At 37.0% G+C, this 24,092-nt stretch overlaps 2 protein-coding genes and 1 pseudogene across 3 annotated transcripts; 1 reads left to right on the top strand and 2 right to left on the bottom strand.

Annotated features, from left to right (window-relative positions):
* Positions 1-3,617: 3,617 nt before the first annotated feature.
* Positions 3,618-4,077, bottom strand: LOC121986803 (annotated as a pseudogene).
* Positions 4,078-15,454: 11,377 nt separating this feature from the next.
* LOC121984801 (protein NLP1-like) lies at positions 15,455-19,779 on the top strand. Its single transcript, XM_042537935.1, has 6 exons — positions 15,455-15,557; positions 15,982-16,360; positions 16,504-17,299; positions 17,378-17,425; positions 17,496-18,465; positions 18,559-19,779. Exons 3-6 carry the CDS (start codon positions 16,577-16,579, stop codon positions 19,443-19,445), a joined length of 2,628 nt encoding a protein of 875 aa, XP_042393869.1. The 5' UTR covers positions 15,455-15,557; positions 15,982-16,360; positions 16,504-16,576; the 3' UTR covers positions 19,446-19,779.
* A 359-nt stretch (positions 19,780-20,138) lies between these two features.
* LOC121984802 (probable serine/threonine-protein kinase PIX13) lies at positions 20,139-23,606 on the bottom strand. Of its 2 annotated transcripts, XM_042537936.1 has the most exons (7): positions 23,461-23,606; positions 23,198-23,345; positions 22,503-22,849; positions 21,882-22,017; positions 21,442-21,584; positions 21,234-21,357; positions 20,139-20,831 (listed from the first exon to the last, which is right to left on the bottom strand). In XM_042537936.1, the coding sequence occupies exons 2-7, from the start codon at positions 23,262-23,264 to the stop codon at positions 20,494-20,496; spliced, it is 1,155 nt and encodes a 384-aa protein (XP_042393870.1). In that variant the 5' UTR covers positions 23,265-23,345; positions 23,461-23,606; the 3' UTR covers positions 20,139-20,493. The 2 variants fall into 2 exon arrangements, with proteins under 2 accessions (XP_042393870.1, XP_042393871.1); XM_042537937.1 differs by lacking the exon at positions 23,461-23,606 and having other exon boundaries at positions 20,492-20,659; positions 23,198-23,435.
* Between the last annotated feature and the right edge of the window lie 486 nt (positions 23,607-24,092).

Genomic DNA, 24,092 nt, shown 5'->3' with positions numbered 1-24,092 from the left:
CACACCACGTGCTCCTTGCCTTTGCGTGTCGGGACTCCGGCTTCCTTGACCTTTGGCGCCGGTGGAGTCTTCCTAACCCTCTTTGGACACTTACTCTTGTAATGCCCAAATTTCCTACACTCAAAGCACATTATGTGTAATTTATTTGAAATTAAATGGCTTGAGTTACCTAGGGTTGAGGATGGATGTGAGCTCTCTTCTTCATCCCTTCCGGAGATAGAAGCTTCTTCTTCTTGCTCCGATCTTGAAGAGGAACTCTCCTCCTCTTCTTCCTTAGATGTTGAGTAGCCCTCAACCTCTAAATCCATGCCTCCATGATGTGAGCTACTTGGCTCACTTGACTCCTTTTCATGACTTGAAGTGGGGTTCTCCTCATGGAACTTTGCCAAGTTATTCCACAACTCCTTGGCATCGTTATATCCACCTATCCTACACAAAACATCATTAGGTAAAGAAAATTCAATGATTTTCGTTACCTCATCATTGATGGTTGATTGGTGGATTTGCTCCTTCGTCCACTTCTTCTTCTCCAAAAGTTCTCCTTCTTTATCCAATGAAGGAGTAAAACCTAATTGCACACACCTCTAATTTTCTAGGTTAGTCATAAGAAAGTACTTCATTCTTACCTTCCAAAACGCGAAGTCGTCGCGATCGTAGAAAGGTGGAATTGTGACGTCTTCTCCAAATAACTCCATTCTCTAGCTTGTGCTCCCTTGGGTGTTAATCCGACGAAGAGCAACCTTGCTCTGATACCACTTGTTAGGATCGACGGTCGCGGCTAGAGAGGGGGGGTGTGAATAGCCGACCCCAAATCTTCGTTTCTTTCTACAAGTTGGCGTTAGCGCAGCGGAGAATAAAACAAAGAAACAAAGACAAGAAGATCAAACCTCAACACGCAGCGATGTAACGAGGTTCGGAGATAAACTCCTACTCCTCGGCGTGTCCGTAAGGTGAACGAAGCCTACCAATCCGTCGGTGGATGAGACCCCGGAGAACCGGCTAATGAACACTCCTTCTGGGTGGAGAAACCTCGCCACAAACTTTGCAACAGCAAGCAGAAGTACAAGTACAGCAAGAAGCTAAGAACATAAATGTAACAACACTAGCTTGCCTTCTTCTCTTCGACTGGATGAAGCAGCAGCTTCACAAGACGCCTACAACAGCAGGAACCAGCCGATGAAGCTCACACGAAGCTTCAAGCAGAAGCGAGCTCAACACAGCTCAAATCACAGCAGTGAAGAAGAAGAAGCAGAAGCTTCGGACCAGAAGAAGAGTATCCTGTAGCAGCCCTCGATCTCCTTTATATAGCCTGAACCTGCAACTGCACCTGCAAAGCAGACAGCGAAGAAGACGGAGATACCCGTTGAATCTCAACGGATATACCTGGACCGATCAAGACATATCCTGATCGGTCCAGGAAGACCCTGACCGATCAGCATGCATGTCCCTTCCTTTTCTCCCTTCTGATCGTTGTTTCCTGATCGGTTTGTAGACCGATCAGATAACACTCAGTAGGCTACTGTTTGGTTATTGATCGGTCACTAGACCGATCCAGATACCTAGTGTATCACTGGATCGATCCACTGATCGATCCAGAGCTTGGTTTTTGCCCAAACCAAGTCCCAAGCCTTCCAAACCAACATTCGGTCAAACTTGACCTGTTGGTACATCATGCTTAGCATCCGATCACTCCCTTGACCTGCTAAGACTCCCCACCAAGTGTCCGGTCAATCCCTTTGACCCACTTGGTCTTTCCAACACCAGATGTCCGATCACCCTTGATCCATCTGGATTTTTCCCTTGCCCGGCTTCACTCACTAGGACTTTCACCTAGCTTCACTCACTAGGACTTTTACCTGGCTTCACTCACCAGGGTTTTCCATCTGCCCGGCTTCACTCACCAGGACTTCCAAACTGCCTAGCTTCACTCACTAGGACTTTTACCTGGCTTCACTCACCAGGGTTTCCCATCTGCCTGGCTTCACTCACCAGGACTTTCAAACTGCCTAGCTTCACTCACTAGGACTTTTCCTGTGCCAAGTCTCCATACTTGGACTTTTCACCAAATGTCTGGTCAACCTTGACCCATCTGAATTTCCCTTGCCTGGTTTCACTCACCAGGACTTTCCAACTGCCTGGCTTCACTCACCAGGACTTTCCCACTGCCTGGCTTCACTCATCAGGGTTTTCCCTTTCACCTAGCTTCACTCACTAGGATTTTCACCTGGCTTCACTCACCAGGATTTCCCGACTGCCTGGCTTCACTCACCAGGATTTTCACCTAGCTTCACTCACTAGGATTTCCAATCTGCCTAACATCCCAGTTAGGACTTTCCAGTCAAGTATCCGGTCAACCTTGACCTACTTGACTCTTCTTCATTCAACCTGATCAGACCCTGATCAGTATCTCTCCGCATGGACAACTGCACCTGCATTGTCCATGTCTACATGTCTTTCTGTATTGTCAAACATCGAAACTATGACCAAGGTTTACGCTTGGTCAACTAGGTCAACCTTGACCTACTGAAAATTGCACCAACAGAATGGACTGCAGTAAGAATAGCTTCGCCCCAGAACTTGCTAGGAACATATGCAAATAATAAGGGAGAACATGCAGTTTAAACAATATGTCTATATTTTCTTTAAGCAACATCATTTTATTTAGGAGTGTCAGTACAAGAATTTTGACGAAGTGTACCATCTGAGACAAGTAATTAAAAAAAAGATTGGATGTATATTCACCACCCAAATCACATCGAAAATATTTAATAACAGCATTATGTTGAAATTTTTACCATGGCAGAAAACATTTGATAGATACCAAGGAAATCATAACGATCTTTCATTAGATAAATCCAAGTGTAACGAGTACAATCATCAATAAATGAAACATAATAATGAGATCCACCAAGTGTATGAACAGGAGATGGACTTCACACATCAGAATGAACTAACTCAAATGGTGCAAGAGAAACAGAGATACTTCTATAGAAAGGTAAAGCAGAGAATTTTACCAATTTGCAGCCACAACAATCTGAAATATCATGAGTTTGTAATTTTCCTAAATTTCCTTTAGAAACTAAGTATTTCAAATGAGAAGAAGAAGATGAGAATGCTACAAATAAAAATCAGAAAAAGTAGAGCTTAACCGAAAGGATGACAAAGCAACACTAGAAACTGCAACATCTTGAACTTTCAACTCTTCTAATACATATAGTCCCCCTGCCTACGACCTATCCTAATCAGCTTCTAGGGTCGCGGATCTTGCACATAACAAGAAGATAAAGTAAAATAAACTGAGAAATCAGAGTCACATAATTGACCGACCTAGACAAGATTCAAAGTAAGATTAGGAATATGATATACATTTGACAGAGATAAATTAGATGTATGAATAGAGCCAACACCAACTAATGACATGGGAGAATCATCAGCGGTCATGACCGACACAGAAGGTGATGAATTTATAGATATAAAAGAATTGACATTAGGCGACATATGATGTGAAGCTCCAGAATCAAGGATCAAGATGGGGAATGTATACCTGAGGTACCACTAGAGGGCAAACGTATGTGAGAAGAGACAGACATGGCATGTGGCTGAGATGCAAGAAACTTTTAAAATTGTTCGGTAAGAGTAGCATCACCATAACCACCATAGCCACCTCCAGAAGCAACACCCCCGCCACCATAGCCACCACTACCATAGCTACCTCCATAACCACCACCACTACCACGAAATTCACCCGTTCGATCAGTAGCATAATTAACTCTAATCATCTGGCCGTGAACATCCTTTCCATCCATGCCACTAATGGCAGCAGAGGCTTCTTCACTAGAAGTAAATGCCACAAATCCAAATCCCCTGGACCATCCAGTTTCCTTGTCTATGATAACTTGAGCTTCAACCACTTTACCAAAACTAGTAAATACTTCTCTCAGATTTTGATCATCTGTGCCATATGAAAGTCCTCCAATAAAAGCTTTTGAGGATGACATCCACACCTTGCTGCTTAAAATAATGGATCGGAAGTTACAGCTTCTTCAAGAGATTACTAATTCTATTTGCAAAAGTCATCCTTGTGTCGAGGATTCGTAGAGGTTGACATCTCCACGCAACCAAAACTCAATAGTCACATTTTTTGCTTGCCAGGTGAACTTAAAGAACTCAAAATCCGATCTCCACCGTTCAAAATGTAGCCCTGGATGTGAGGAACATTTTGTCAAAGTTTCAAGACGATCTAACGATTGAAACTCAAGAAAATACAATTTTTCTACAGCCGCCTCAAAGAATTCCGAAAATAAAACTATTTTACGATTCACTAAGAGAGGAGATGAGGAGATAGATTGACTCTGATACCATGAGAACAAAGCAAAGAATGCAAATAGAGTGTAAAAGGCAACAAAGGAGGTAATCGCAAAAAAAGGCTAGCAAATTGTGTTGTGAAAACTTAGATTTCAAAGAAAAAGAATATAAATAGATAATAAAAATAATAATAAAAGACTAATTTATTTATATACTAATATCTTGCAGCTATTTTCTTTGGCAACCTGAAACAATCTTAGATCTATCACTTATTTGGGCTAACTTGACCCTGAGAATTGTTGGGTTTGTTGGAGTCAATGGTAGAGTTTTCATTAGCCAGCCTCAACTTTCAAGACACTAAAAACAATAGGAGGTTAGTATTATATTGTTAAAATTTTGATTGGATGATTGTGATAATAACATTTCTACTATCTTGATATAGTACCCGTTTTTAATTAGTCATTTTAGTATTTAATTTATCAATAGTCAATAGCTAATTAATGATTAAAAATTTATTTGGTCATTAATTAGCATCAATTCTAAAGCTGTTGTTAAATTAGTCATTGATTTTAAAGTCAATTGTTAATTAATGACCATAATTATTAAATAATTATTATTTTCACTAATTAATAATCAAAATAAATTTCAGCATTAATTTATGAATGATAATAATTGTCGGTATGCAAATTAACGATGAAATTATTTTTGATCGAATATCGGTCGCTAATATAACAATCGATAATTTGATATAGTCGCTATTTAACAACCGAATCAGCTTGGAACTTTAACTTGCAGTTAGGTTTGCAGTTTGCATCATGCTCATGTAAATTTTAAACTTGTAATTTTCGGTGTTAGTTTTCTCGATTTTAATTATTAGCCTTCTGCTGCCATATATTTTTCATTTTCATAAACTCATATGTATGTGATTTTTAGGATAGTTAGAGAATATAAGTTTTATTTTTCAGAATAAAATTTCAGCTGCTAATTAGCCACAAAATAAAAAAAGCAGTCATTAATTAGCAACCGAATAGAAATTGGATAGTTAATTAATGACAGAATAAATTTTTTATCACTAAATTAGTATTTGAATAAAATTTTCAATAATAAATTAATGACAGAATAAACTAAATTAAAATTATGCTAAACAACCAAAACTATATATAGCGACCGGCAAAATAGGTTGTTAAAAGACTGACCAAAAATTAAAGTGTTAGTCGCAAATTTGATAATTTTCTTGTAGTGCTAGTTGAATTAGTAAAATTAAAGTTGTGAGTGCATGGTAGATTATAGACTACTAACTTCATGTAATATGAAGGTACTTTAATAACCTAATTATTAGAGCTTAATTGTGTGTGTCATTGTGATTCCCTTTAGTTAATTGAATATCTTGAACTTTAAAAGAACTTGAAAGGTCGGATTGCTTGAAGATTGTTAGCTAGGCGAATGCCTTTTATGAAGTCATAAATTTTCGCTGATCATGTTGCCAGTTGAACATTAATGAATAATTGAACTTATTTCTCTCTCTGGTTAGCCAACTTGAGAGAATTCTCATTTTTCTAGAATTCATTTCTCTACAATTGTTTAAAGAAAATTTTGTGTTTCCCAATTTACCCGTCCTTGTAAGCTGCGCTGTTCACCTTCGGCTAGTTCTAGATTAACTTCTTTTTTTTTGTTTGTTTACAGAAATTTTGACTCTGAGTTCTAGAGAATTATTAGCTATTAGGAAAAAATTTCATTAAATTTAATCTCTTTAGTACCATGAACCGTTCAACTTCCAGCATGAGCATAACACACACTCCGAGAGTTTGCACGATTTTTGGTTTGATTGACATGCTTAAACTTTAGTAGGTATTGCATTTTGTTCTTAACTTTTGGTGTTATTATTTTTTTTTTCTCACTAAAACAGGAGCATTGAGACATATGCCTTAAGTTGAGACATATTGAATATTTTAAGTATTTATCCATTTTATTTTCTATAAATTTTAAGAATTTTAGTTTTCTCAAAACCCTAATTTCTTGAGAAATATTTTTATTTGTAATCTTTTTACCTTAGCATTTGCTTTGGTGTTGTATCCGTTGTTGTAAATCTATAATGTATGGTTATCATTAAATAATAAAATATTGATCGCACAGATATAGTTAATTAAATATTAATTAATTTTACACAATCAATTATCTAGATATTCAAAAGATGATTCAGTCACTAACACTTGAGAAGAGAGAGAGATTGAGAGAAGAGGGAGGGAGGGAGGGGGAGAATGAGCGTAAGTGAATGAAGGATGATAGATTATAAAATTTTGATTTCATGATGATACTAATTAATTCCCTTATATATTGTTCATCTACCTAATTCCATGCTTATATTTTTATAGAGCTTTTAACTAAAGTCCAACACAACTCGTGCAGGTCGCACCGGAGAATTTAGCCAAGTTCTAATACCATTAAGTAAAGAAACAACTATAAAAAGTCTAGTTAAAGGGATATCCTAGGCCCCCAGTCATACAATCTCTAGGGATTTAGGAACATAAGAAGTAGAGCAGAAGACGCAACAGACGATAATGATGGCACAGAAAGTGATTCGATGGGCTTGATGTATTCGAGGGACGAGAAGTTGCGGAAGAGTATAAGGTGGAGTGAGAAGGATGCGCGCGACACTTTCGAGGGATGAGAAGCTAGAGTGGAAAACTGCTCAAAGAGAGAAGGTCGGAGTTGGGTCCAATTGAGCTCAACTCCGGATGGCTTGAGAATCATCCAAAGTACCATAGCAGAAGTTAGACAAGTCAATATAGAGTTGACCTATCCAGGCATAGTTCAGGTGCCCAAACTCCGGGAGCCCGAGACCTCTCCGAGTGCTCAAACTAGCCTGGTACCGAACGTGAGCCTCTTTGAACCGTTGCAGCGTGGATAAGTCTTGAGTCCACGCCAGCCACAATCCAGGTGCCCGGACCAGTCCAAGCGCCCAGGCAGGGATAAAATGTTATTCCTAAGACGTTGTGAAGCTGATAAACTTGCACCGCTGGGGTGCTTGAATCAGGCCTAGGTGCCCGAAAATGCCACATCATCAAAGTTAGAGGAGGATGTGACAATTAAAGTTAGGGTGATGTGATAAGTTAATTCGAGGTCAAGGGGCATTCCTCACTTAGATATGTTTATCAGGGCTCTTGGGTCTTGATCGTGCAGTCCTACAACAAGACACTCAAAGAGGCCGACCGGTTATAAACCCAGTTGGGTATAAGGACCTTAGGATTCTACTCCGAAACTCAGGAAATAATGCGCTTAGTCAGACAATAGATGGTCGCGTTTAGGGAAGCTCAATCGGTTGAAGGGTCGTCCGAGCTCTAGATACTTAAGACTTAGCCCTATAAAGCTCTTAACATAAGATCAGTTGGACGAAACCCGATCGAACGCAAAGCTCTCTATGTACGCTCAACCGGGCAAAGCCCAGGCGAGCCTAAAGACAATTAGCCCTATATAGCTCTTAACATAAGATTGGCCGGACAAAGGTTGATCAAGCGTAAGGCTCTCTATGTGTGCTCAACTAGGTAAAACCTGGGTGAGCTCAGGGACAATTAGCCTTATATAAAACTCTTGACATACGGTCGGTCGGGCGAAGCCCTATCAAACGCAAAGCTCTTTATGTATGCTAGATCGGGCAAAACCCAAGCAAGCCTAAGGCAATTAGCCCCATGAAACTCTTGACATAGATCGTTCGGGTGAAGGTTAATCGAACATAAATTCCTCTAGGTGTGCTTGACTAGGCTTAATGTTCTTGATGCCAGTAACTTTCATATGATAATCAGATTTCAAATTGACCAAGTATAAATGCAGAATAGCTTCATATGGGGCGCTAAATATATTTATAACAGACTGTCTATCAGACAACTTACATACGATCGACATAGGGATCGGTTGAAATATGTTCAACAGAAAACATTTATATATGGGCACCTTGATAACTGGCTGAGATACTTTCAGCAAAACACATTCTAAATATCTGGTCGGCTCAATGACTGGCCGAGATACACCCAACAGACAAACAGTCGACGACATTAGAACAACCTGGCAAACTTGTCGGGGAATATTTCTTCGAAGTTTTTTCATTGATTAATTAGTTACCACGGCACACTCCTTCAAGTATTTCATCAAGGGCCTAGTTCAAAAGCGACAAAGGAGGTACATCTGTGGATAGAAAAAAGATTCTTCAGAATTATCATGAAACATCCAGGTTGTACTTTCTTCCATCACCTAACAAACTTTAACAAATCGAGGACCACCTCACAATCGGTGGTATAAAAAGGGGAATCCTCTCCGCTAGCAAGGTACGCAAACATTTACATCTGAAGTCCTACTTTCTGGCACTTGCTCTACTATTCTTCTTCCACTTTCAAGAGAGGAGACTGACTTGAGCGTCAGAGGGCCTAGCCAGGGATTCCCACCCGGTCTTAGGTCACTAACGCTTTATTGCTCGTCTGATTGTGTGCAGGATCATTGAGGAGTTCCTTTAGATCGTAAGAAGATTATTATTCTTTGACCAACCATCCATCGGAGCCAGCGCGCTATCTCACAGCCTTCAGACATGATCAGGCTATAAATGGAGCTCGAATCGTAGAAGTTCAGTACTACATTTGTTTCAATTGTTTATTGCTTTCCAAGTTTTCTGTACTTAATTGTTATAAAAGGCTACTTCGGCAGAAAGAGCTTTTTAGTGGAGCTTTAAAAGTTCTAGACTAGTAATCTTTTAATTGTAAATCAAGTAAATCGATCTTGTCTCTTACTCTTTTTCATGTTTATTTTGATTAACTAATATTTGTTTGTCTTTACTAAAATCAGAAAGCAAAAGAAAACGTGTATTTTTTTAACAGGGCAATTCATTCCTCCCTCATGTCAGCCGCACTAGGACCAACCGCTATAATATTCATTTTCTAGGGATTGTATTGAGTTTTATCACTTTGTACATGTGTTTTTATTTATTTACTTTTTGTGTTTTACATATGATGATGAGTTGAGGATGGGAGCATGATTTTTTCTATTGTTGTCTTATTTTATTATTCTTATTTCCTCAATTTTATTCCTTTTTATAAAGATGTTCTCTCCAGCTTTCATTTAATTAATTATGCATATTTTAATATTTCTTCATCTTTAAACAATTCTAAAAATACTTATTTTCAAGTAAATTATACATTTATTATTTAATTGAGGTGTATTATTATATCAAATAATAATATATTATTTAATACCGTAAAATTTATATTTATCTAAATTAGATAATCAAAATATGAATATAAAAAATTAATTAATAATTTTACATTAAAAAGTCAGAAAATTAAATTTTATATAAAAAAATATTTTTTTAAATTTATATTTTAATTTATTTAATTTTTTCAGATCCATCATTTTCAACCTAAAGTTTGAATGTTTGTTGGTACCCAATGAAAAAGAGTGAGAAATTTTTTTTAAAAACAACATCAAAGGTCCATTTTTTTCACCCGGCCCGGGCCTTAAATAGACTTGATCCGAACCTCCACTCATTAGACAAATATATCATCTTACTAGTTAAGCCCGTTACTAGTTAAGCCCGTGGGGACATATTTTTTGTGAATCATGAAGCTTAGTGGTGAATACAGCTTCTGTTCAATCTTGCTAAATCAGACTAATTTAATTTTTTAATTCAGTTTATTCAAAACTTTAATTTTTTTAAATAAAACATAAATTATTTTAGTTAAATCAATTTGATTTAAATTTAAAATTCTGGAAATTAGTTAAATTGATTTTTTATTAAACTGATTAAATTGTTATTAAAAGTTTTAATTTTCTTAAAAAACAATTAATTTAATTACTGACTGAATTAATAAATATATATTTAATTTTAATAATAAAATTCAGTATCCAAAAAAAAATTAGTTAGTTCAATTTTAAATAACTCAATTTGGTACCTCTAGGTCTTTCCGTTATTTGACTCGAGCCTTTTTCTTTGGCTGACCGAATTCATCTTCCGCATTTATTAATGCCACTTATTTGGACTGACTTGAGTCTAGCAATTTCAACATTTCTTCGAGCAAATGGGCAGATAGATTTTCACCAACAGGCCTCGAGTTCATTACTCAAGGGGCTGAAGAGGATCTTTCATCCACACAGAACAATGATATATCATCTTTGATCTCATAGCACTTTTTTTTTTTCATTTGACTTGGGATTTTTTTTTTCCAATCTTGCTTAGATATTTTGCAGCCCACTTTCTTTGAAGGCTCAATCTCAAATGTTAAAGCATTACTTAATCCCATAGTTAGTTTATTATATTAATCAACTAAAATGATCCAAATATCATGGATTCATAAGCCTTTCTCTTGGTATTTTTGGTGAAATTATTTAGCTAGATAGGTGTAATTAGTCATCCTCCCAACTATAAAATAGCTAAAAGACCGTTATAACAACTTCCATTTAACTTGAGAGATTTGAAACGCCCTTCATCTCCTTTTCTCTTCCTCACACTCTTCCATAATATTATATAAAAGTATTAAAATTCTCTTGAGGGTTCATAGTGAGCATTTAGTTATGTTCTTTCTTAGATAAAAATAACACTAAAAAACTCATAAAATTTTAGGAAAAAAAAAATAGTCGACCCATACCTTGTAATTAAGTTATTTGGTTCCTCACAGTTGCACTTGCTTTTATCAATCGAATTTTACACTGGGATCCAATTAGTCAATATGTTGTAATTTATAAAATGCAATAATTGATAACTATATATGGACAAATGCTATAATTGGTAAATATCTATGAGATCGAAAAAAGAATCATTCTATGAATTATCTAAAGATAGTATCTCGAACTTCAATTATTGGCTTTAATAAAGAAGTCCGATACACCACTTGGTGTGCTTAAACAACTGGGGCAAATTAAAAAAAAAAAGTAGGAGTTGAACTTTTGATGGATGTTTACATCATGGATTTAGGGTTTGCGAACAACTCAAACTCCCTTTGTTTTGCAGCTGGCATCCACTCAATTAGTCAAACCATGCATCTATACCATTTAGTGAATTTCACTTTGCCCCTAACTTTGCCTAATTTTTTTCCCCTCCAAATCCTACAAGTTTCTTATAATATTAATTCCAACCTCGGACGAGTTTCAATTTTCTTACGTGTAGCTACACCGTGAGACGGATCTATGTTATGGCTGTAGTAGGCTGTAGCACATCCCAAATTTACTATTAATTACTAATAATGAGGGCTCACATCATATCAAGGTGTTGAAATGAGATTCATTTCCTTACCTGGTACCTTGTTATGACATCTAATCAAATGGAAACAAATCAAGTGACACAATATAAATTATTGGAGGAAAATCATTCCTTAAAAAAAATTCTATTACCTCTAAATCATATAACAATTTTATTGCATAAATAATAAAAAAAAATATAATTTGGATGCAGTGTCGGTCTTGAGGTGGTCAAGGTGGGGCCGGTGCACAAGACCCATTTCCCTAGTGGGCCCCATTTTTTAAATTTTAAAATAAAATTTTGATATTTTTCATAGTATTAACTAACATTTCTATATCAATAAAAAAAATTTAATTAAAAATGTTCTAGTTATAAATTATAAATTATTATGGACTTTTTTTTTATAAAAGTGCTAAAACAAAGATAACACGAACATTTTCTTCTTCCTCCACTCTTCTATTTCCCTAAACCCCTAAATGCCAATGCTCTTCCAACATTTTGCCTTTTGCTTTTTGAACCTTTTCGCCCGTGCCCATGTCGACGCCGAGGCTGACGCCGAAGGCTCGACAAGCTTTATAAGGGGTAGACAACCCACCGGTCACGCGAAGTCGTGAACGACAACCCCTAATGATCTCGAGCGCCATCATCATAAATTCATAATTTCACAGTCACCTTTGGTCTTCGTGACTGTTATCGCTACATCCGATTGGCGTATTAGGTTTCCATTTCTACTTACGCATTTAAGGTCAATTGTTTTACTTAAATATGTTTGATTGGATTATACTTTCCATTGATTGTTAGTTTCAATATCAAATTAAAATATTTTTTTCTCTGAAATATGTGGTTTTTGGATATCTAGGAATTAAGGTGGATAATTAAAGGGTGCGCCATATGCATTATGCCATTAATATGTGGTTTTAACATCAATTGTTTTTTGCACCGGACCCTTCAAAGTTTAGGGCCGGCCTTGTTTGGATGAATAAATTTGTTTATATCATAGTCATCCAGAGTAGTGAGTTTTCTAATTAATTAATTATGTCTGTCAAATTTGATATAACATTAATGTGATGTGCTAACATACGGACGCAACCGAGTATGCCTATGTATATACTGTTGGGTTTGCCACATTTCTTCATCGTATATCTCGATGATATTAAGGATTTCACCTAATATAATGGACTCAATTTTATAGACCTAATATATTAAACGATATTTAGTTAAGAATATAGATATAAATTCTATTATAAATAATTTTATAATTTAAAATTTCATATGCACAATCTCATTAAACAATATCATGTACGGAGTATATCTTTATTTTTTTTATTTTTTTTCTAGCTCTCAATTATGTCAATTAAAATTTATCTTTCGGATTTAGGGGTTGAGTTATGATATTAAACAAAAAAAATGAAAAAAAAAATTAGGTGCTATATATATATATAATTTAAGCCCAATCCATCTTTTATTTTTAGATCCGTCCCTGGCTGCACCATAGTCTTAAGCTTACCTTATGTTCAACGCCAAATGGATAACTCACCATGAAAATACCTTGTTACTTTTTATGAATCATGTTTTTCTTTTCTTTACATCTCTTGGCATGTGTCACCTATCACTTATAAGGGTGGAGCCATTCTTGGGCTAAGTGGACCTCAACCCCACCTAACCTATTTTTAATTAGATTTTCCTCCCAAGGTTAATTAGATTGCATATAATACAATGAAATTTATTAGGTTCCATCACAGATTTTGATTAGTGGTTTTAAAGTTTTTTTCCCCAGCTCCATCATAAATTCATTGGTCATTCCCAAGTAGTCAGTCTTAGGTAGTTAGAGTTGTAAATGAATCAAATATTCAAGAACAAACTTGGTATTCAGCTTGATAAGAACTTGTTTATGTTCGTTCAATATACATAAGGTTAGTTAAATAAATAAGTTTGGACAGCTCGTTAAGCTAAACAAACAAGTTTAAACACATATGTGTTCAGCTCGTTAACATTTATGAACAACGTTTATGAACAATGTTCATGAACCATATTTATTAATAAAACTCTTTTCAATATGCTAAATAAATAATAAAATAAAATAAATAAATTTAAATTATCAAACTCAATAACCAATCAAACAACTAAAAGTTTCAAACAATCAAACAATCATGAATTGAGAGTTTGATAACATCTAAACGAACAAAACTCAAACCAAGCTTGAATTGAGAGTTTGATAATATCTAAACGAACCAAGCTCGAACCAAGCTCAAGCTCATAAAAAATAAATCAAGCCAAGCTTAAGCACTCGTTTCAAAAACTTGATTCATTTTAAGCTCGGCTCGGTTCGACTTGATTACATTATCAAACAAACTTAAACACCCTAAAACTTAGCTCAGCTCGGGTACAATCATAATTTTAAATCCTAACTATATCCCTACACCTATCCCTTTCTCATATTGTCTCTTTTTCTTTAGCCCTCACATGTCACATGTATTATTTTTACTATAGTTCATTTAGCACAAAATAATTATATCATTCAATTCAATATAAAACTATAGAAAATAATATATAATTGTTTTTATATATTAGTTTTAATAATGTCAACTCTAAGCATGGGTGCAAAGTTGATATTTTAAAAGTGTCCAAGAGTGATTTTGAAAAAAAAAAAACGAAAAAAAATGGCAAATGGTAAAGCTGTATAAGACTATAAGGAATTGAATAGAGATTTGTTGAGAAGTGAACTAATTTATTTTTCGTTGTTGATGGCATCGATAGTCATCTTCTTTAAACAAATTAAGGAAGGGAACAGATTTAATTATCTGCATCGACGTCATTGTTTGGCCCTCAGAAATTCAACCGCTTGGCTTCTAATTAGGGAGCAAACCAACCTTTTCTCTTGTGAAAGCAACTCTCATTCCTCATTCTAATTTTCAAGAATAAAATTCACACAATTTCGTAAGGACAAAAGAAATGTACTTTATTTTGTACTAACTGTTCTACAATCAGTTGAATCTTAAATTATTGTAGTGAGAACTCAATATTTTATGATGAAAAGAAAGTTGGATAAAAACATAAAAAAAATAAGATGATATATAGTGTCTTCCAAGTTTACCTTGTTTGTGTGTTTTTTTTAAAAGAAAATCCTTCAAGCTTAGGGATCATTTTCCTTTTAAATATACCAAGGAAGAACAAAAATTTTTTAAATTCAAATTTGTTAGAACTTTAAAGAAAGTTCTAAGTAAAAAATTTAAAAATATATATTGAATAATGTAACAGATAAATGTAAGATGATATTATTATTATCAACTAATTTTTTCTATGGCAAAAAGTCTTACGTTAATCCATAACACATTATATGATCGGTATCACAGTCGTCATTTAAAAAATATGTCCTTTCGGATGGATCTAATAGCTAGCGCATGAAATGTTATCATCATAAGGTCTGGGGTTCGAATCTCGATAAAGCCGAGGTAAATACCTCCCTTATGTGTTAGTCATTATTCCAAAGGTTAGTAGTCGTCCGTGATTTACCTCCTCTGTGTTGGCATTGGGACGAGTTGACGGAGACGCTGGGATGAACATATTCACTTTTTATCATCATTTAAAAAATAAATACAAAATTAAAATTTCTCTATTCAGTAGGGTACAACAGAATAAATATAAAATTGAAATTTCTCTATTAAGTAGGGTACAACAGAATATTTTGATTAATTAAAAACTGAAGTACTCTTTTTGGTTAAAAACAAAAAAAAGACTTTTAAGTGGACAAAAATGACTTCATTCAATCCAACTTTTTTGAGAAAAAGGATATTAAGCCAGTAGGTCTGTGGTTTATAAAGCATTGGCATTGCTCCCTCCACGTCCTCCACTCAATCAAATATATATATCTATATTGCAGTTAATTAATTCATATACTGATTGATTAGTAAAAACCTTTCTTGTAACCAAGAACAAGTAAGATTGGTGTGCCCCATTAACTCTGAAATGGAGGTAACATCCTTATCCCAAGAGGAGAGGAAGGAAGGATACGCAAATGCTCGATGGTGATGGAGCTGTGGGCAGCCATTTTTTCTCCCTTTTTTTTATTTATTTGCTTGTTTGTTTTCTAGTCATCTCTTGTCACGAACGAGTCGCCATCTGAAATCCTCAAGTCAATTTTGAGCCTTTTGTTTCCGTAGCCAACTGGATCGGACGTTTTCATCTCATCTCGTTGGTCCTCGTTTTTTTTAAAAAAAATAGTTCCAAGGGTGTGACAGTGGCAGAGTGATGGCGATCGCTTGGCGAATTTCTTTGCAATATATCCCTGGAGTAGTTCATCATCATGTAGTAAAAATTTGAAGATTCTTGCACGCCTTTTGTTTTATTTGGTGAAAGATTCTTGCAAATCTTAGGACCACCACCATGTGGTGCCAACTCGTCTGAATTTCCGTGCGAGATTTCTACTTTTTTTTAATAAAAAAGGATTTTTTTTTTAACAGAGTGTGAATCATGAATATCTCCCGAGATCCCAAATGAGAATGAATAAGAATCTGGATTCGTATTTGCTTCTTGGTCAACACTTTGCCGTGCTCCTGGTGACGCACCTCCTTTGCCCCTGGGCTCTGTTCTTCCGCAGGGACAGTCCTGGTAATTTCGTTGCTGGTGGGACAACCGCTTCAAATTCCTCGCCACAAATTCTTCAGGATTCAGGTTTGAGGACGAAGATACTGCTTCTGGTGAGGAGCGTTGATGCGAACCTGAAGATTCTTGATGGCGCCACACAGACTCGCAACTTTTCTCCTCCTCCTTTGCATCTGATGCAGTAACCTCCGGGAGAAAGACTACTTCTTCTGGAAATGGTTTCTGTAAAGTGTAAAGGTAGTACCTTCTTGCAAACGAGTTTGGATTTTTGGACCGGTGGGTCCAAATTGTTGCATCTCTGCCGTCAATTTTCTCCATTTCTTGTTGCTACTGATTCCCCCTTTGGTTTGTTCTCTTTGTGAATGATGTGCTTTTTGCAGTTTGTCTCGCATCTCTTTGATTGCTTGCTACGGGGCTGTGAAGAGGGAGAGAGAGAAAGAGAGAGACTTTCTCATGGAAGAGTCTGGGATCGATTTGGACCTGTTGGATGAGTTACTATCAGGGACGGACTTTGATTACTCTGATTTCCAGCAAACAAGCACCTCTACCTCCTTAGCACCATCAAGCCCTTCCAACTTTGTGACTGTTGATGCAGGGAGACCGGTTTTTGCTGCTGTTCAATCTTCCACGCAAGTTGGGTTGGTAGCCGAGGATTTTAGTTATGAACCAGACAAGATCTGGCAGACTCAGCCTAATGATTCAATGTCCACTGTGAAACAAAGATTGAACCATGCTCTTAGGTACATCAAGGAGTCGCATAAAGACGGCGATGTTCTTGTTCAGGTTTGGGTGCCTGTCATGAGAAGGGGAAAACAGGTCCTCACTACCTGTGGCCAGCCTTTCTTCTTAGATTCCAACTGCCAAAGGCTTATCAATTATCGGTCGGCCTCAACTAGGTACCAGTTCTTGGCCGATGAGGACTCTCATCAAGCCGTGGGGTTGCCCGGCCGGGTGTTTCTGTGGAAGTTGCCCGAGTGGTCACCGGACGTCCGATTCTTCAGCAGCTATGAGTACCCTCGTGTGAAGGATGCTCAGCAGTACGATGTTCGTGGCACGATAGCCCTGCCGGTTTTTGAGAAAGATAATCAATCTTGTTTAGGGGTTGTGGAGCTAGTGATGACCACACAAAAGGTCAATTACAGTTCTGATATTGAGAAGATTTGCAATGCTTTTCAGGCAAGTTCATAGTTTGATTCCTCCTGCTTTTTTTTCCCCCACTTCTATTTTGCTCACCGTTCCTGTTTGTTATTGCAGGCAGTTGATCTTAGGACTTCTGAAGTTTTTAGTGTTCCACATTTAAAGGTGAGCTACAAAAACTCCTGAAAACAAATTGAATTTAGCATCGCATTAATACACATGTGTTCTTTGCCAGATGACTGGTGAATCTTACCGAGCTGCCTTATCGGAGATCCGGATGGTTTTGCAGACTGCTTGCAAGAACCACAGGTTGCCATTAGCTCAAACATGGATATCATGCCTCCAACAAGGCAAAAAGGGAAATTGGCACTCTGATGAAACCTTCATGAATTGTATTTCAACTGTCGATGATGCTTGCTATGTGCAAGATCCTAACATGAAGGAGTTTCAGCAAGCGTGCTCCGAGCACCACTTGTTTAGAGGCCAAGGCATCGTCGGTAAAGCATTTATGACAAATCAGCCATGCTTCTCGCCGAATATAACAGACTTTAGCAAGATTGAATATCCATTATCGCACCATGCTAAGTTATTCAACTTGAGGGCTGCAGTTGCTATTCGGCTCCGATGTATTCATGCTGGAAATGTAGACTTTGTGTTGGAGTTCTTTTTACCTGTCGATTGCATAGGAAGTGAAGTGCAGAAATTGATGCTTAGTTCTTTGTCCATCACAATACAACAAGTGAGCATAACGTTAAGGGTTGTGGCAACTAAAGAATTAGAGGAGACTGTGCCCCAAAATAATGAGAAAAATGTCCCTTCAGTACTACTTTCTGATAAATCTGTTTCAGAGATTGATCCAAAACCACTTGTTGACGGGATGAAATCACAAGAAGGTTTGTCGAAATATCTTTTACCAGCCTCAACACAAGGGAAGCCTGTGAAAAAGGAATTTGAGAGATTCAGAGTAACAACAACACACCCCTCAGATGCAATGATGCCTACTGAAAAAGTATTGCCGGAATTCACTCAGCTGTGTGATGATTCCCACAATGACTATACAGTTTCTTTTTCAGCTGAAACTAGTGTTCTGAATATGGAAAAGGCGACGGAGAAGAGGCGCACGAAGACTGAGAAAACTGTTAATCTGCAGGAGCTTCAGAAATATTTTGCTGGTAGCTTAAAGGATGCTGCCAAGAGCCTTGGAGGTAAGCATTATACCTTATGAGTTCTTCGAATATGGGCATGTTGCATGTTATTCATATACTTGGATAAAGAAAAATTCTTGTGTTTGTTTTCAGTGTGTCCTACTACTCTGAAAAGAATATGCAGGCAGCATGGGATTAGTCGTTGGCCTTCGCGAAAGATCAAGAAAGTCGGTCATTCCTTGAAGAAACTACAAGTGGTGTTAGATTCTGTCCATGGTCCTGCAGGAGGCATTCAGTTCACTTCCCTGTATGAGAACTTCATTAAAACCACTTGGTCAGATAATAACCTAACAGTGGAGAACATATTTTCCCCCTCCAAGCAACATGATCACCCCGAGTCCTCGAACGTGAACGAAGTGGCAGAAGGTCGATTCACTTCACGCACCTCTGGGTCGAATTCTCTTTCCTCATCTTCGTGCAGTCAAAACTCTAGTTCAAGTCAGGGTTGTTCCATTGAACAAAAGCAGTGCACGCATGATGATCATGAACTTGCATTTGTAGAAGATACTTTAAGGGACAAGAATCAGAGTGGTATCCACAAGGAGGCTCAAAGCCACATAGAACTGCATTTCCCAACTGAACAAGCACCGGACTCTGTGGCTAGAACTGAAAGTCGAGAATTACAAATTGATCATCATTCTTCAGGAAATAAGTCCCTTTGGCCATTTCATCGACGCGATTTGTTAAAGGTCAAAGCAATTTGTGGGGAAGAGAAAGTGATATTCAGATTACATCCTGCTTGGAGTTTCCTAGATTTAAAGCAAGAGATAATGCGGCGGTTCGGTATAGCTGATGCAACATCAGTGGATATCAAATACCTTGATGATGACTCTGAATGGATCCTAATAACATGCGATGATGACCTTAAGGAGTGCATTGATGTGTACAAACTTACAAATGCTCATACCATCAAACTTTCTGCTCATCATGTCGCCCAATCAGCCGCCAGATCATCATGGGGAAGCTCAGTGCTTTCTTGATCTTTGAAGGTTAGCCTCTTCGAACAGAAGAATAGGAGATGGTGTCTCTGAACTCTTCATTGGTTCCTCCAAAGAAATGTGGAATATAAGATTCTTTCCATGAGCTAGCTTATGGTGGCTCTAAGCATTTCGTGGCTACGAAACTGGTTTCGGAAATGATTGTTCCTACTCCAGCCATCTTGAAACTAAGCTTCGTGTAGTTTAGTTGTAAAGGTTTTTGATTATTCTTGTGTCTACCAGAATTGCTAATGCGCCAACACCCTTCACACCAAATTTGGAGTCTGTAATCATGTATAGTTTTGCAAAGTTTGGTATATGCCACAGTTTCTAGGCACGTCCAATGACTTTCTTTCTGTTTTTAACATTTGGATTTCTAGGTTTGTGTACAGAAGTACTTCCAGTTTGGCTTTATTTTGAAATTTCCAATATTTCAATTTACATGATCTTCTCTTGCTGTTCTTGAACATTTTCAGCTCCAGTTCTTTGAGCTCTTTAAGTTCTTGGGATTCCAAAGTATCAAAATTTCGAACTTTTGTGAGTGTCTGAGCATTGAGTGTTGACTCGAGCTAGAGTATGTGGTCACCCTTAAATCGTGGTGAGTTGAGTTCAACCAAGATACTAACAATTCAATTGAGCTGGTTGATTCACTCGGACAAAATGGCTCGAAAAGTCGTCGGAAAGGATCCAGACAAATTGATAAAAGGATACCATTTAAGCTCTTGTATGGCAAGGTACAATTCCAAATAAACGAAGAAAATACATTGGAATCATGTTGAGAGCTAGGTTCATACTTAATCCTACAAATTCTTATAAACAATTGTATAGCAAAAAAATCCATTTATAACCTTCACTTTGCAAATATCAAGGTCAACATGGATAGAAATTGAAGATTGATTCCAAGCTGCATTGACTAGAGCAAAATCTTTTCCAGTCGCCTTGCTCTTGTAGAATTGTAGCTACCTTGAGCACCATTTGGAGGTGTATGACTTGGAGTTCGCGGTGATCTCAGTTGCATCAGGCCAAGACATTGGTTTCAATGCCGGCTCAGTCACATTGGCTTAGACTTCTTTGGTTTTCTCTTTATCTCTGCAATTTGCTCAAGAATCTCGACCACTTCCTTCATGGATGGCCGGCCTTTTGGATCAACAGAAATGCAACTTAAGATAAGTTGCGCTGCCTGCTGAGCAGCTGTTAACGGATACTTCCGCCCCAACCTAGGATCCATCAGATCAATCAACTTGCGGCAGTCCACAAGCAATGGCCTAGCAAAATCTACCAAGATGTATTGAGCATTTGGGCGACTATCATCAAGTGCCCGCAAACCGGAGAGCAATTCTAGCAACACAACTCCAAATCCATAGACATCACTTTTAACATATAGATGTCCTGAACAATGAGACTTGTCTCATATACAAATTAATATGACAAAGATTTGGGGTAAAAAAATCTATCAGCATCTAAATCATCATGAGTTTTGGAACCACAATACAAATTCTATTATATACTCAGAAAAGCTCGATTACTATTTCTCAAAATAATCCACTCTAATGTAATGAACTGTGAAGAACCTGCAACAATGACGGAATGCCTCCAAATAGTTGACAGTCATATGAATGCATTAGCAAGGTCACACACATTTTTAACAAATGTTAATGGCGGTTGGCATGATTTGTATAGAACCACATTCATTGATTTTAAAATAGTGCATTGAAATTGTCTCATTTAAGTGTAATAACCTACTTGAAAAGTAGTTTAATTGACATGGCAAGAAAACAAAATGCTGGATACCTGTCGCGACATACTCCGGAGCTACATATCCCTGAGTGCCCATAACTCGTGTGGTAACATGTGATTGCCCTCCAATTGGCCCATTCTTTGCCAAACCAAAGTCAGAAAGCTTCGCATTGAAGTCCTGCACAAGTAAAAAACATTGGCCATTGGCATCTCTATTGAAGAGAATGCAGGCTCTGGATGATCAAACAAGCAGCCAGTGTACCGAGTCAAGAAGGATATTCGAGGCCTTAAAGTCTCTGTATATAACTTTTCTCTCAGATGCATGTAAAAATGCAAGACCACGAGCAGCACCAATTGCTATCTTCAGCCTGAGCTCCCATGGAAGTGGCTCATAAGCTGTCCCTTCTGCCAATTATCAAAGTATTCAATTCTTTTAAACTTGAGTCGATAATGAGATTAAACTTTAGAAAACAAATAACTGTCAAATGCAATATTTTTCAATTGGCACAGATTGACAAACAAATTTTACATTCCAAGTATCACTCTTGTGTCTAAAATTAAGATGATTTTCAATTATATCATAAGGCTTCTTTTCCAATCATCGCTAAAGTAACAGATTTATAAGCTTACTCACTATATCATAATTTAGCAGCATCAAGTTGGTATAAACAATTTAAATTGGAGAGAGCAACAAATACAAACTTCGGAAAAGGTGATTCTCCAAGCTCCCTCTGGCCATGTACTCGTAAACAAGTAGAAGCTCCGTGTCCTCCCAACAATAGCCTAAGAGTTTAACAAGGTTGGGATGTGACAACCTTCCAAGAAAGTTCACTTCAGACTGCAATTTAAGAAGCATGACAGAGAAACCAAACTAAGTTCATCAGATGAACAAGAAACTTAGCAAAGTGAGCAGCAACCGAAAGAGATGGTATCAATCGACTACTTCAGATTGCTCATTTTAGCAATGAACAGTATAAAGGATACTTAGTTTTCATTGACGAAGAGTTTATATTGAAAAACTTTCACATATTCCACAAATTAGCTTAATGTTTAAGACTTCTGGCAACATGTGACATATCATCATTTCCACTTGTTCAAAGGAATTAACAAAGTTAGAAGCGGCATATAGTTCACTTATTTTAGGAAGCAAAAAGGATCACACAGCTAACAAAGGTAATTTCCATTTCAGTTAGTGTTTATTTCAATGAAAAAAAACTCACAAGAGAAGGAAGTCTATCATTTCTTTTAGTTTCTATTTCTAAATCCTCAAAAACTAACAAGATTTTAGTTAACCATATCTACAAAATGGATAAAGCAAGTGACCTCCCATTCCTCCAGCCCTTGTACACTCTCAGGATTCAGTTTCTTCACAGCTACAATGATCCCAACCCCACTCTTTGTTGGATTCAGTGTTTTCTTATCAACCCATCCCTTGTAGACCCGGCCAAATCCTCCTTCCCCGAGAACTGATTCAGGTTTGAAATTCCGAGTGGCACTCTTCAATTCAGCAAAGGTAAATATCCGGAGATTTGGAACCTCGAGGATCTGGCCTTCCAAACATACATCTTCAATATTCCTAATGCTGCTGCCTACCGACTGCCCCAAAGTAGTGCTAGACAATCTATCAGATACAGGAATGCTCTGGCTGCCGGTCTTCTCTGCAGATCGACCTGTGTTCCAAGAAAACAAGAAACAAAGATGAAACCATGATCATCGGTTAGCAAAAGGGCATTCTGATGTCTGAACATTCAACACTGTGAGCAAGAATAGATGAAGAAAATCGCACAAGTATCCAAGTCTTCTGTAACCTTTTTCACAGAAGATAACTTTCCATGTAGAATATATAATTTCTTGCTGATAAATCTTATTGTAACAAAACAAGAAAAAATAAACTGACATAAAGGTATTAAGCAGCTTTTGGGGATCAAGGAAAGTTTTCACCTTTCCAAGAAATAGACAACCCCTTAAACAAATTAGGGTTCCAAAGATGCAAACTTCAAGAGGTGGACATAGTTTACCTGCACCGGATGGTCTGGAATCATGGGGGCTCAAGTGCTTGACAGGAGAACTAAGACAGCTGCCCATGATAAAAAAAGCAAAGAAGATCACCTTTGTCTATATTTGCTGTTCAACTGCCTGAATTTGTCTATCCACTGACTTTCCTCTCTGCAAATGGAGATTACAGAAAACAAAGGAAGCAACAAGGTGAGGATAATGAAAGGGACGAACCAGGCAAGTGTTTGTTTAATACTGACAACAACTAGAGATGTTCTTTGATTACCTTGTTTTTAGCTTCACCTTCACCTTCACCTTCACTTTCACTTTCACCCACTTTCACTTGCTCTCAATTTCACATCATTCAATGACTGCCAGACAGGTGAGACTCAGCTAGCTGGATGTCACAAAGCAAATGGCTGAGCGCCTCAAGAATTTCTTAGTTCGTAGTTTATCGTTTGGTCAACGGTCTTTTTTTTTTTTCCGACCAAATCGTCAACATCAAAAGGACGTTGATCTCCTATAAAAATAAGAAATTGTTATCCCCATTTTCTAAATTAGTTGGGTGTGTTATAATAAGGGTAAAGTGGAGAAATTTTTTTAATCATAATCATAACTATAAGATTGTATTTATTATATAATTAAAATAGTTATGATTTCATAATTATTATAATATGAAAAAAAAATTAAAATAAATTATTCAGAATCTCTGAAAAGAATTTAAATCATTTTTTATCTTAAACATGATCATTACGAGTTTTATCCCATAATTAATTATAGACTACTGAACAAATTTCAATTTGATAAATTATATATCTTGTGATTCAATCTGAGTTAAATATTATGATATCAGGGTTTAGTATCCACGTTATAGTAACTACGAAATCATATTTACTATAACTGTGTAGCAACTAATAA

Source organism: Zingiber officinale, chromosome 5B (assembly GCF_018446385.1).
Source record: "Zingiber officinale cultivar Zhangliang chromosome 5B, Zo_v1.1, whole genome shotgun sequence".
NCBI lineage: Eukaryota > Viridiplantae > Streptophyta > Magnoliopsida > Zingiberales > Zingiberaceae > Zingiber > Zingiber officinale.
The sequence above is the reverse complement of the archived record's forward strand: the minus strand, read 5'-3'. Positions and strand labels throughout refer to the sequence as shown.

Coding starts and splice junctions, on each gene's coding strand:
- LOC121984802 (XM_042537936.1), bottom strand. CDS start 23,264: ATGGGCAGCTGTCTTAGTTCTCCTGTCAAGCACTTGAGCCCCCATGAT. Junction 22,850..23,197: donor TTCCAGACCATCCGGTGCAG/GTAAACTATGTC, acceptor CTTGGAACACAG/GTCGATCTGCAGAGAAGACC. Junction 21,358..21,441: donor CGAATATCCTTCTTGACTCG/GTACACTGGCTG, acceptor TTACTTGTGCAG/GACTTCAATGCGAAGCTTTC.
- LOC121984801 (XM_042537935.1), top strand. CDS start 16,577: ATGGAAGAGTCTGGGATCGATTTGGACCTGTTGGATGAGTTACTATCA. Junction 17,300..17,377: donor AGATTTGCAATGCTTTTCAG/GCAAGTTCATAG, acceptor TTGTTATTGCAG/GCAGTTGATCTTAGGACTTC. Junction 18,466..18,558: donor TGCTGCCAAGAGCCTTGGAG/GTAAGCATTATA, acceptor GTTTGTTTTCAG/TGTGTCCTACTACTCTGAAA.